Here is a 13,270-nt window from a genome sequence, read left to right as displayed (position 1 = left end):
TCGCATTTCTGTATGTACTTTAATATCAGCTTATCGATTGCCACAAATACTGCTGCTGCATTCACATACTTTTTTTTCATACTCTCCTATAAACCACTTTTATCATTTACATTTTCGTATCAATAAATATTGTTATTTTTTAATAATGCATAGTAGTGTGTTGTTAATTCCAACATTTCACTATTACAAACAGAAATGTGATGAACATCCTTAATTATTTTATTGTCTTTTCTGAAGATAAGTATTTACTTGAGAAATTTTAAGCATTATACTTACCAGAAGTATTGAATGCCATTAAACTATGTGTTGTGGGAAAAACTAAAATAAATAAGACAAGAGCCCTGGCCTCCAGCTGATAGTTTAGGAATTATGAAACATACTCAATTAACTGCAATTATGTGTAGAAGAGGCAGTGCAGTGGTCATAATCATGAACTCTGGAGCCAGAGTGCTTAGTTTGAAAACCTGACAACTTCACTTGCTAGCTATGTGGTTCTAAACAGTTAGGTTTTCTCTTTGTGTTTCAACTTACTTAACTCTTTAAAAAAAAAAAAAATGGATAAAGTAACCCTCATAAGAATTTGGGTGGTTTAGATGAGGTAATATTTTAAGCACTGTGACCAGTGTGTCTAACACAAGATGGGTCAATTAAATGTTAGCTGTTATTAATATAATGGTTATTTCTAAAAAATAAGAGCCATAAGTCTGTCCTGGGAAAATATGTTGTACAAATAGTCACTCTTTTCTAAATCTGGGATGTTCATTATTTATCATTCTAGAAATTCTGTAGTCTGTTCCAACAGTGTTTGGCTTATAGTAGGCACATGTATATTGAGGGAGTGAATGTGTTTTAGACGTATTAGTTTGTAAATTGAAAGAATTAAACTGATTGAATTAATTTTCCGATTTCAGATTTGAAAGGTTAGAAGTCCTGGCTGTATTTGCCTCCACAGTCTTGGCACAATTGGGAGCTCTCTTTATATTAAAAGAAAGGTACATTTGTATGTGATGTTACTGCCATTATAAATTTACCTATAAAGTCCACCTTCGGGAATTTGAAAGAATCTAGTGAGACACATCTGGTTTGAAGGGTATACAGATTAAAGTGAGCAGTACTGGAGTTTTACTAGTATAATTTCTTCATATTTCAGACTTCTCTCCCTTCTTTTCATCCTTCTTTTATTACCTTCTTTGACACTACTAAATCCAGTCAAAAGTAGATGTGAATGAAAGTTAGTGATATAGTAAGACATGTTTTAATGCTCAGTGCAAACCCATTGAAACCGATTTGGTAGAGAAAGGTTGACATTACATGTTGGTAATTTGTGAATTTCCTTGCCTTGTCACTACCAACAATCAATACTTGGTTATCATAGTAAAAGATTTTGTGAACTTACTGGATTAATTATATATTTAATAAAGCCTTTTAACTTTATGATTTATAAGATTTATTTAATACACTAATTCTTTCTTTTAGTGCAGAACGCTTTTTGGAGCAGCCCGAGATACACACGTGAGATTTTGCTTTTGCCATATATAATTTACTGTTAAGTTTGATTCTCAGTTATTAATTGGTATATTGTTAAATAGTGGTTGCTTTGGCCAATATCAGAGTTAAGAGTGTGGCAATGTACATTTTACTGTTTCTTCACAAGCGAAATCCCCAAATCCCAAGACTCCTTTTCATCCTTAACTGTTCCCAAGCCCTTACGTTTTTTCACCAGACAGGAAGGCCTTTCTACCCTGACCTGGGGTCCCTCAATATTTCCAGGCCCAGGTCAACACACTAAGCCAGCCCCATCTACTCTTCTGTAAGTTAGAATTTGATCCCTATAATCTTTTAGTAGCATCTGTAAAAAGATAGAATTATTATCTACCACATAGTTGCCAATTATGTAGACTTTACCTATTCTGATCATTTTAATTCAGACAGTCTGACCTGGCCGGTAGACTGTAAACCAAATACCATTAGCATTTATACAAATTTATTTCTAACAGCAGTCACCTATAAGAAGATAGTAATGCTAAGAGTTTTTTTGCCCTGTGTCGGATGGAGCAGCAGTAGACAGGACATGGGTCATGGGGTTAGAAACCAAGTTGAGATTTCTTGGTGTACAAATATCAAACCATTGAAGCAGACTACTCTGCCTTCCGATCTCTTTATCTCTCTGCATGCTGAAATTATGTATTACTATTACCAAGAAAAAAATAATGATGAATTTTGTTCTTTTTAGGGGAAGATTATTAGTTGGTACTTTTGTGGCTCTTTCTTTCAATCTCTTCACGATGCTTTCTATTCGGAATAAACCTTTTGCTTATGTCTCTGAAGGTATGTTTTTTTATTTACCGTTAATAAAAAAATACAGTTTATCTTTCATAAATTCAAATCTTTTGTTTGTTTTATTCATAAATCAACAAGAAAGTATATCCTGAAGAGAAGAGAGGACCACCCCAAAGGTTCTAAAGTCTTCTCTAGGCAGAGAATTATAAAACAAAATCAAATTATTTCAAGCTTTAAAATAACACTGCTTAGGAACAGGCAGAACTGACGTGTATGTTGGATTATATGTAATGAAAAATTTCATTCACCAAATGACATGAATGAGATTTTAGATGTTATAACCTACCAAAGGAAAGTTTACTGCAAGCATTTTAGAAGCATCATTGTACTTAGAATAGTTGAATTGCTCATTGCAAATAATTATATTCTGTTAATTGAATAAGTTCCGAGGAACTTCTCTTGGGAAGTGGTGGGTAGGCATATATTTGAAAGTAGCAAAGCTTTATGCCTTTTGAAATATTTTTTTATTTTCAAATCTTTACAAATTCAGACTGACTTTTTACTTCAGTCATCTAAACTATTGGCATTTTTCAGTAATTTCAGTGTCTTGGAATCCTACTAACCAACAAAGGATTAATCACTGATGGATGGAGAAGAGAAAAAAGTGGGCTTTGTACATGGACCCACACACCCACACTTTGAAACAAAGATAGATGAGGTTCTTTTAAGATCTCACTGACTTAAACACCAATGCAATCAAGGGAAGAAAGCTTTTTGAAATACCCATTCAAGTTTAAACAACTTGAGTGTTATGAAGTATGAGTTGTATTTGTATGAATTAGAGTTTAAGAATTACTGCATGAGCTAGAAAGTTAAATAATGATATTTGTGATGATCAGAGTTATTTTGAAAAAGCTATAAATTATTAAAATAGTATGCTCATTCTAGAAATTTTAAGAAGGTATAAAGATTTGGAAACTGTATCTCTTTGAAGATCAGAAAGAAACAATACTGATAATCAGGGTTATGATAAACTCATAACCTAGAGATAACATCTTAACATTTCTATTTTGTTCCTTTAACTTTTTTCTATGTACATATACATATTTTTTACAGACTTGAATTATGTCAATTTGCAATTTTATGTTTGGCTTTTTTCAGTTGCCATTGTTTTTTATTGCCTGTCATTAAATACTCTTTGAAAAAATGATTTTTGAATGCTTGCATAATAATTTGTAATGAATATTGTAAAACAGTCTATTGTTACACATTTCCAACTTTTCCTTTTATAAATAATGCTTTAACCACCTTTTTGTATAGAACTTCTTGTATGCATTTCTAATTCTTCTTTAGGATAAATTCCCCAAAAAATTATAAATCGGTTAAAAATACAGTATTTTTTAGGTCTTTGATATATATTGCCAAGTTTATTTCCAGAAAGATTATATAGTTTGTATTTTTATTAACTGGAAATGGAAGTTCCCAGAAACATCAAGATTTATTACGTTAGTTGAAATTTGAGTGCAGAATAATATTGAGCACTTTCTAACTGCCAGATGCTAAATGCTTTACATAGAACCCATTTAATTCTTCCTATACAAAATGAATTGTTTTATTATCCCCATTTTATCCTGAGACACTGCGAGATTGTCTCTTGCCCCAGGCCACACATCCAGTTAAGGGCAGAGCTGGTGTGAAGCCAGGTATTCTGGCATTAGAGTCTGCTCTTAACTGCTGTACTAGACTACGTTTTTAGGGCTTGCCAACCTTTTTTACATCATGGTATACATAAAAAATGAATATTTCTGTAGCACCCTGAGATAAATGTAAGAGGATGCCTGAGCCTGGAGGCTACTTGTCCAGGAACATTGACTGGGCAGGTGTCTGCATGTAGCCAGATGCCCACCTGTTTCTGATTGCTGAGGGAGTTAGTAATTGATGGAGCTGCAACCCATTCTCAGCATACTGGTTAGGAACCTCTGCTTTACAGTATAATGAGCCTTTAAAACTTCAAATTAATAGTAACAGTGACCTGTGTAAGTTCACTGATTCCTTCAGGTAAGGTATATATTGTAGTTGGAAAGTGCTTTTCATTTAGTATCTAAAAGGCATAAAAGAGAAAAGGTTCTAGGTTTGAGGAATAACGTGTCCTCTTGTTATACAGTCAAGGCCAAACTTTTTTTTTTAATGTAAGAAATTAAGTATTTCTGGTAGTGGTTTATTCTTCTATGTACGTAATTTAAGTACTTTCTTTTTAAAGCTGCTAGTACGAGTTGGCTTCAAGAACACGTTGCGGATCTTAGTCGAAGGTGAGATGTTACGAGGTTTCATGATAAACATAGCTTTGAAGGAATGCACAAGAAATGCCTCTGTCATGGAGACCACATTAGTCATTGCTGAGGTCACTCCATGAATCTCAGATCAAATTCTTATTCTCCCTTTACCTTCTCTTTTTAATTGATGATGCGAAAGAGACCTTTACAAGTGAGAGTGTTTTGTTTCCAATCCTCTTTGCTTTCTTTAAAAGATATGTGATACTAAAATACAAGTCATCTTTTATAAGATTTTCATCAGTAATACACAATTCTGCTAATGAGTACTCTTTTTGTTTGTTTTTTCATAGCTTGTGTGGAATTATTCCAGGACTTAGCAGTATCTTCCTTCCCCGGATGAATCCATTTGTTTTGATTGATCTTGCTGGAGCATTTGCTCTTTGTATTACATACATGCTAATTGAAATTAAGTAAGTGTTTTTAGTTGCTATCAAGTGTGTTTCAATTTCTAGGGCCTGACTTTTAAGGAGACCGGTAGGACGGATAGGGATTAAGTTTATAGTATATTTGCTTATGCCCTGTGTAACTTTGGGTCAAGTCTTGTCCTCAGGTGTCTTCATCTGAAAAATAAAGGGGGTTGGATTCAATGAAAAATTTTCACCACAATCTATAATGCAGACTGGAAAACAATTTATATTCCCTACTGCTGGCCTGATGAGAACAGGCCAGTGAAAGAGAGCACCACAGCTGCTGTTGCTGAGCGAGGGAAGAGAAGTAGATATGAATCAGTTTTTAAAAAGCAGGCCTTTTAGGAAATGGACTTTACAGCTGCCTTAAGCTTAACATTTTATGACATGATTCTTTGACTCCCTACCCTTTTGTATACTCTCCCAGGATATCACATACAATTATTTGTTTTTATTTGCTACCTCAGTGTGATTTCTACACCTGTATTTCTAGCCCAGATCTCTGTTGAATTCCAAAAAGTAAATCTTACTTCTGTTCATGTCTACCTCAACTGAACCGATTTTTCCTATCCCCAAAACTGCTTTTTCTTGTATTTCCCATCTAAGTGAGTAGTACTATCTATTCCATTGCGTTCTGTTTTTCAAGTGTGTTAAAACATACATAAAATTTACCATTTTAACCATTTTTAAGTTTACAGTTTGGTACTTTCACAGGCATTAGTACATTAGTTTGTTGTGCAACCATTATCATGATTTGTCTCCAGAACTTTTTCATCTTCCCTAACTGAAACTATATCCATTAGACAGTTATTACCCATTCCACCTCCCCCAGCCCCTGGCAACCACTATTCTACTTTCTGTCTCTATGAGTTTGACTACTCTAAGTTCTTCATATAAATGAAGTCATACATATTTGTTCTTTTGTGTCTGGCTTATCTCAGTGTAATGCCCTCAAGATCCATCCATGTCACAAATGGCAGGATTTCCTTCTTTCTCATGGCTGAATAATATTCCATTGTGTGTGTGTGTGTGTGTGTGTGTGTGTGTGTGTACGTGTACACCACATTTTCTTTATCCATCCATCTGTCAACAGACATGTAAATTGTTTCCATGTCTTGACTACTGGAAACAGTACTCTTATTTAATCTTTCTTTTTAATATTCATCTTTTCCTTCTTCCCATTCTTTTTCCTGAATTGAAGCCTTTATCGTCATTTCCTTTGCCTAATTTTAGAATTGTCTTCTGATCTTACAATTTTTATTCTCGTACATCTGTAGTTATCTGCTGTTTTGCTACTAATGTAATCATTAAAAGTTGCAAATCTGGACATAATATTTTCCTGTTTCAAAATCCTCTTCTTTGCATATTAAAAAAAATTAAAAGTTGTTAGCATGATGAAGCCTCTGCCAACCTACTAGCTATCCATCAATCTGTCTATACTTCAGTCTTTATAGTTTCATTGCTGCATCAGGGTTTTCATGCCCTTGCACATGGTGCTTTCACTGTCTGCAGTATCTTACTCCCATCATCTTGCTCATCTTTGAAGGCTCAGCTCAAATGTCACCTCTTTTTATGTTTAGCCTTCCTGGATTATTCCTGCCCCAGTAGGCTTGCCACTCACTCCTTTGTGCATCCGTAATAGGACTCCTTTGTACCCAAAGTCCTTTATTATGTTTTTCACACGTGAATCTCCTGCTATTTCAAAGGCAGAGACTATGTTTTAATTCATGTTTCTATTCCTAATATGTTTGAAAAAGTGACAAAGAGTACATGATCAGCTTGTAACCATCAGCATTTTGGTCAGTCTTGTTAAAAGAACAGTGAACTACTGGTGAGATGTTGCATTCAGTCACAGTGTTGTTATGACAGATTCCTGGAGAATCTCACCTTGGGAAATTCCTGAGGAGTTTTAAAAACATTTAACAGTAATTATTGGAAACTTATTGTTTACAGCAAAATAGAATCACTGATGAAGTCCATAAGTCTCTCCTTATCGGAAATTACCATATGAATATTTTTATTTGTTGCAGCAAATAGATATATATGAAATCTTTATAGTTGACAAGTAGATTGAAAATACATAGTGGGGAAATGCTCGTATTTTTTTTCTTCATTCTCTCTCTTTGTACCAATTAACATAATTATTAGTTATTTTCCACTAAACTTTGGTGAGAAAGAATTCTGAAAACTTTCTTTTCCTTTTTGATGTTCCCATTGGTAGTAGTGACCAACTGTGATAAAACAGTCTTGTTGCTTTAGATAATTAATGTTTAGTAGATTAAATTGTAAGAAACCCAATGAAGCATACATTTAAGATTTGGAATTGTTTTTTCCTTTTAGTAATTATTTTGCTGTAGACACTGCCTCAGCAATAGCCATTGCGCTGATGACATTTGGCACTATGTATCCTATGAGCGTGTATAGTGGGAAAGTATTACTCCAGGTAACGGTCTTCTTTCAGTGTGCATGCTTAAAATTATCCATGTTCTTTTACCAGATTATGAAACTATATGTGTTTCTTCTACCAGATTGTGAAATTTTTAGCCACTGGATGGCCCTGTTAGAAATGAAGCCAGACAGTAATCTCTGAAATTTGTATAATAAGGACCAGGTGAAATTATAGTGATGCACAAAATAGGCACAGATCATCATGCATTTATAATGTAAGACAAAATCATAAACGAAAAAAGAAGTTTTCCTCTAATAATGTTTCAAGTAAAAACAATATTGCTTAAAATTATTTTTGAGATATTTATTTTCCTATAATAAATATACTTTGGCTATTGTATAATCTTGTTATAATTGTTTTCTTATTTCCTATCCTTGAGTTAGTGAGACTTTTAAATTTCAGAGTAAAAGTTAAAAAATGATTAATCACTATGTATTGAAACAAAAGGAACACCTGTCAACAAGGCCTTGAATAGAAAGGTTGTTCCCCAGGACTAGATGTATACGTCAGCACTGCTTTTCCTTCTGTCTTTCCTGCATGCCTTTTCTAATACTTATGGGTTGTATCTCCCTGTCCAGAAGCAGTAACAACAATAAGATACTAGTTGTATAGTGCTATGACTTACACAAAACATTGCTTTCTTAAAGATTTTTTTGTTGATTGGTTGGTTCTTTAAGGCTTATTTAGTTCTAGAGATAGCAGCTTCTTTGTGAGATAAAAAATAAGCCTGGGCTGACTCCTGATGTTGCTCCAATAGTGAGCCAGTTAAAACCTCTCTTCTCTAAATTGTGTTAGGGCACATTCAAACAGAGCAAAGACTGGTATAGAACCCATTTTTTTTAAGTGTCAAGACCACTGTTTCAAAAGTTTTTTTATCTCCCTAGATTGATATTTTATTTTGTTTTTTCCCCAGACAACACCACCCCATGTTATTGGTCAGTTGGACAAACTTATCAGAGAGGTAAGATGAAATAGTAAGTAAAAAAAAATTTTTTGAACAGTGTTGCACTGGCAGTTTAATATGGCCCTGAAAGGGATACTTATCAATTCCTCTCACAAATCATTGGCCAAAACTCATTTTAGTTTATAACTAGAGAATGCAAAGAATGAGTACAAATAAGTTCAACCCTTTTTTTAGAATTTTCTTTTAGAGGAGTTTGTGTTCTTTATAATGACACAGTCAGATATAACATAGTGACAAAAATAGAAAAATTTGATGAATTGCTCAGTCTGGAAGCCAAATTCACTTGAAATAATGTGAAAAGTAATGGTCTAAGGCCACACTTTTTGCTGCGTAAGTGCTGTGATTTTTATGATTCTGTATTCAAACAGGATTTTGATTGAGTCAGAGGCCACTTTTATGGGTTGATTGCTTCACCACCTAACATCTTATCTGTGGGTTTATATTTTGTATTGTTATAAAATTCAACTTGTTAACTAATGAAAGAATAAGATAATCAAATAATTTGGATGTTGAGAGTATTTTAAACTATTGGTTGTCAGTATCACAAAGGCCACTCTGATCAGTATAGCTGGCTGCTTGTCCCAGCTAATGGAGCCTGCGCCACTGTACCAGTGGGCCACACGCAGTATATCTGGCTTTGGAATTTCCTTTTGGCCCACATCCAGATAACATCCTGTGTTGTACAGAAATTTGTTAAAGGGAATTCAGAGAAAGAAATGATCAAGAAGACAAAAAAAAATAATAATACCACAAGTGCTGGATACCATACTAATAAAATGAAAAGAACCATAGACTGTTGAACAAAGTGGGGATGGGGGTGTAAAGACCTGATTCTGCAAAGATTGCTGCAGGTAAGAAACTGGAAAATAAAGCCCTGACTCAGTACCGAACAAGCAGAAATGGTATCTTGAGTGAATGGTCTGGGACTTCTCTTGGCTAATGAGTATCTTCATGTAGGGTTTGGTCATGTCATTTCTAGACGTAGAGCAAGTCCATAATGTGACTGAACTGTGTTGAATATGTCAAATGCAAACAGCCCTATTTCTGTGTTTTTGATTAGGTGTCTACCTTGGATGGAGTTTTGGAAGTCCGAAATGAGCATTTCTGGACCCTAGGTTTTGGCTCATTGGTATGTTTTCTACGTATTATTTCAGTTATAATTTAAAACATGGTTTATAATTTTTTTAACTGAAAAAAAATTTCTGTAAAATTTTTATAGAATCTATGATTCCCATTTCTATTCAATAAAGTCAGAAATATAGATGGATTCAGTAACCAAAGTGAGATTAATTAAGGGTTATGTTTCTTTATTTTTTTCCTTTCACACTAAATGATCTTAATACTGGGCTGTCCAAAAAAAACAAATCCATAATCATACATTCCTATATATGAAAATGTTGCAAAAGTAAGAAGTGCAATTATTTTCTTTCTTACTACAGTTCTAATTTTGGAGATTTTTGCTGAGTATGCTGAAGAGTTATAGTAACAGCTTCCTTCAGCATAAAATTCCATGTTTTCTAATCCAATTTAGACCTCATTACCAAAGAGACTGTTACAGCATGGTTTCATTCCTCTGTCAGGAATGGTGAGGAAAGCAAAGTACCCAGAAAAAAAGTATTTTAAACCACCATTGTCTTATCATATACGGAAAACTGCCATTGATGTTTTGGTATTAATATTTACACATATACTCTCTTTAGAAAATGAGATCATGCTGTTATACAATTTGTTCTTTTCACTCAATATATCATGAACAATTTTCCATGTTATCACTTACTGCTCTTCTACAAAATTATTTTTTAAAAAACAAATAGGATTTGACTTTTATAAAATAACCCAGATTTCAAGGGTAGGCAAATTAGGGTTGGTCCAACAGCTCAATGATAGAACCACTTTGCAGTCTTTAGCTTCAGGCTTGTGCTCTTTTAGTGGAAAAATGGCTACTTCATCTCTCCCTTCTTTTCTTTCCCTCTCTAGTTATTTTGGATATCTAAAGCTCATTCTGTCATGAATTCTTCAGGAAGGGCCCTTGGGAACAATATTCCCTAAATTTTTGAATGTTGAAAACAATTGTGAACATTATACTTGAAAATCATTTGGCTGGATATAAAATCCTGAGCACGTATTTTACTTCCTTGAGTTTCCTGAATATATTACTCCATTTACCTCTGGCATAAAGCATTACTATGGTAAAGCCTGATGATCATAGTCTGATTTTTTTTCCCTCTTAAATATGTGACTTGATCACTTTGCCTGGATACCCAAAAGATTTTTTTTTAAGTCCAGTAACTTTATTAGAATATGTTTTGGTGTTGATCGTTTTGGATCAGTTATTTCCGGTATGCAGTATACCCTTTCAATAATTTTATTTCAAAAACAGTTTTTTAAAACTTTCAGGAAAGTGTTCTTTTATTAAAAGTTCATAATATTTTGTGGGTTTTTTTTTTTCTTTTTTAGAAGGAAACTCCTATTATAAGCATGTTGGATCTTTGCCTTTCTTTCATATGTGTTATTTTCTTTTAATTTCCTTATTATCTCAATTTCTTTTTGATTTTTTTTAACATTTTTTATTGATTTATAATCATTTTACAATGTTGTGTCAAATTCCAGTGTTCAGCACAATTTTTCAGTTATTCATGGACATATACACACTCATTGTCACATTTTTTTCTCTGTGAGTTATCATAACATTTTGTGTATATTTCCCTGTGCTATACAGTGTAGTCTATTTTGAAATCCCAGTCTATCCCTTCCCACCCTCCACCCCCCTGGTAACCACAAGTCTGTATTCTCTGTCTGTGAGTCTATTTCTGTCCTTTATTTATGCTTTGTTTTTGTTTGTTTGTTTGTTTTTGTTTTTTAGATTCCACATATGAGCGATCTCATATGGTATTTTTCTTTCTTTTTCTGGCTTACTTCACTTAGAATGACATTCTCCAGGAGCATCCATGTTGCTGCAAATGGCATTATGTTATTGGTTTTTATGGCTGAGTAGTATTCCATTGTATAAATATACCACATCTTCTTTATCCAGTCACCTGTTGATGGACATTTAGGCTGTTTCCATGTTTTGGCTATTGTAAATAGTGCTGCTATGAACATTGGGGTGCAGGTGTCATCCTGAAGTAGATTTCCTTCTGGATACAAGCCCAGGAGTGGGATTCCTGGGTCATATGGTAAGTCTATTCCTAGTCTTTCGAGGAATCTCCACACTGTTTTCCATAGTGGCTGCACCAAACTGCATTCCCACCAGCAGTGTAGGAGGGTTCCCCTTTCTCCACAGCCTCTGCAGCATTTGTCATTTGTGGATTTTTGAATGACGGCCATTCTGACTGGTGTGAGGTGATACCTCATTGTAGTTTTGATTTGCATTTCTCTGATAATTAGTGATATTGAGCATTTTTTCATGTGCTTTTTGATCGTTTGTATGTCTTCCTTGGAGAATTGCTTGTTTAGGTCTTCTGCCCATTTTTGGATTGGGTTGTTAATTTTTTTCATATTGAGTCGTATGAGCTGCTTATATATTCTGGAGATCAAGCCTTTGTCGGTTTCACTTGCAAAAATTTTCTCCCATTCCGTAGGTTTTCTTCTTGTTTTATTTCTGGTTTCCTTTGCTGTGCAGAAGCTTGTAAGTTTCATTAGGTCCCATTTGTTTATTCTTGCTTTTATTTCTTCTAGGAGAAAATTTTTGAGATGTATGTCAGATAATGTTTTGCCTATGTTTTCCTCTAGGAGGTTTATTGTATCTTGTCTTATGTTTAAGTCTTTAATCCATTTTGAGTTGATTTTTGTATATGGTGTAAGGGAGTGTTCTAGCTTCATTGTTTTACATGCTGCTGTCCAGTTTTCCCAACACCATTTGCTGAAGAGACTGTCTTTATTCCAATGTATATTCTTGCCTCCTTTGTCAAAGATGAGTTGACCAAAAGTTTGTGGGTTCATTTCTGGGCTCTCTATTCTGTTCCATTGGTCTATATGTCTGTTTTGGTACCAATACCATGCTGTCTTGATGACTGTAGCTCTATAGTATTGTCTGAAGTCTGGGAGAGTTATTCCTCCAGCCTCTTTCTTTCTCTTCAGTAATGCTTTGGCAATTCTAGGTCTTTGATGGTTCCATATGAATTTTATTATGATTTGTTCTAGTTCTGTGAAATATGTCCTGGGTAATTGGATAGGGATTGCATTAAATCTGTAGATTGCCTTGGGCAGTGTGACCATTTTAACAATATTGATTCTTCCAATCCAAGAGCATGGAATATCTTTCCATTTTTTAAAGTCTTCTTTAATTTCCTTCATCAGTGGTTTATAGTTCTCTGTGTATAATTTCACCTCCTTGGTTAGATTTATTCCCAGATATTTTATTACTTTGGGTGCTATTATAAAGGGGATTGTTTCTTTACTTTCTTCTTCTGTTGATTTATCGTTAGTGTAAAGAAATGCAACTGATTTTTGAACGTTAATTTTGTAACCTGCTACCTTGCTGAATTCTTCAATCAGCTCTAGTAGCTTTTGTGTGGACCTTTTAGGGTTTTCTATATATAGTAACATGTCATCAGCATATAATGACACTTTTACCTCTTCTTTTCCAATTTGGATCCCTTTTATTTCTTTCTCTTGCCTGACTGCTGTGGCTAGGACTTCCAAGACTATGTTGAATAGGAGTGGTGATAGTGGGCATCCTTGTCTTGTCCCAGATTTTAGTGGGAAGCTTTTGAGTTTTTCACCGTTGAGTACTATGCTGGCTGTAGGTTTGTCATATATAGCTTTTATTGTGTTGAGATATGTTCCCTCTTTACCCACTTTGGCGAGAGTTTTTATCATAAATGGGTGTTGAATT

General features: G+C 34.2%; 1 protein-coding gene across 6 annotated transcripts in view; it reads left to right on the top strand.

Annotated features, from left to right (window-relative positions):
* SLC30A6 (solute carrier family 30 member 6) overlaps positions 1-13,270 on the top strand; it is a 62,995-nt gene that overhangs the window by 16,191 nt on the left and 33,534 nt on the right. For 5 of the 6 annotated variants that reach the window (XM_064494623.1, XM_064494622.1, XM_064494621.1 and 2 more), the window contains exons 6-13: positions 912-992; positions 1,477-1,512; positions 2,234-2,328; positions 4,541-4,589; positions 4,904-5,023; positions 7,361-7,463; positions 8,383-8,430; positions 9,494-9,562. In XM_064494623.1, the coding sequence (XP_064350693.1) occupies positions 912-992; positions 1,477-1,512; positions 2,234-2,328; positions 4,541-4,589; positions 4,904-5,023; positions 7,361-7,463; positions 8,383-8,430; positions 9,494-9,562 (601 nt within the window). The remainder of the gene's footprint in view (positions 1-911; positions 993-1,476; positions 1,513-2,233; positions 2,329-4,540; positions 4,590-4,903; positions 5,024-7,360; positions 7,464-8,382; positions 8,431-9,493; positions 9,563-13,270) is intronic. The other variant, XM_064494624.1, reaches the window with a different exon arrangement.

Source organism: Camelus dromedarius, chromosome 15 (assembly GCF_036321535.1).
Source record: "Camelus dromedarius isolate mCamDro1 chromosome 15, mCamDro1.pat, whole genome shotgun sequence".
NCBI classification, from domain to species: Eukaryota; Metazoa; Chordata; class Mammalia; order Artiodactyla; family Camelidae; genus Camelus; species Camelus dromedarius.
Note: the sequence above shows the minus strand (reverse complement) of the source record. Positions and strands in the feature narration are given on the sequence as shown.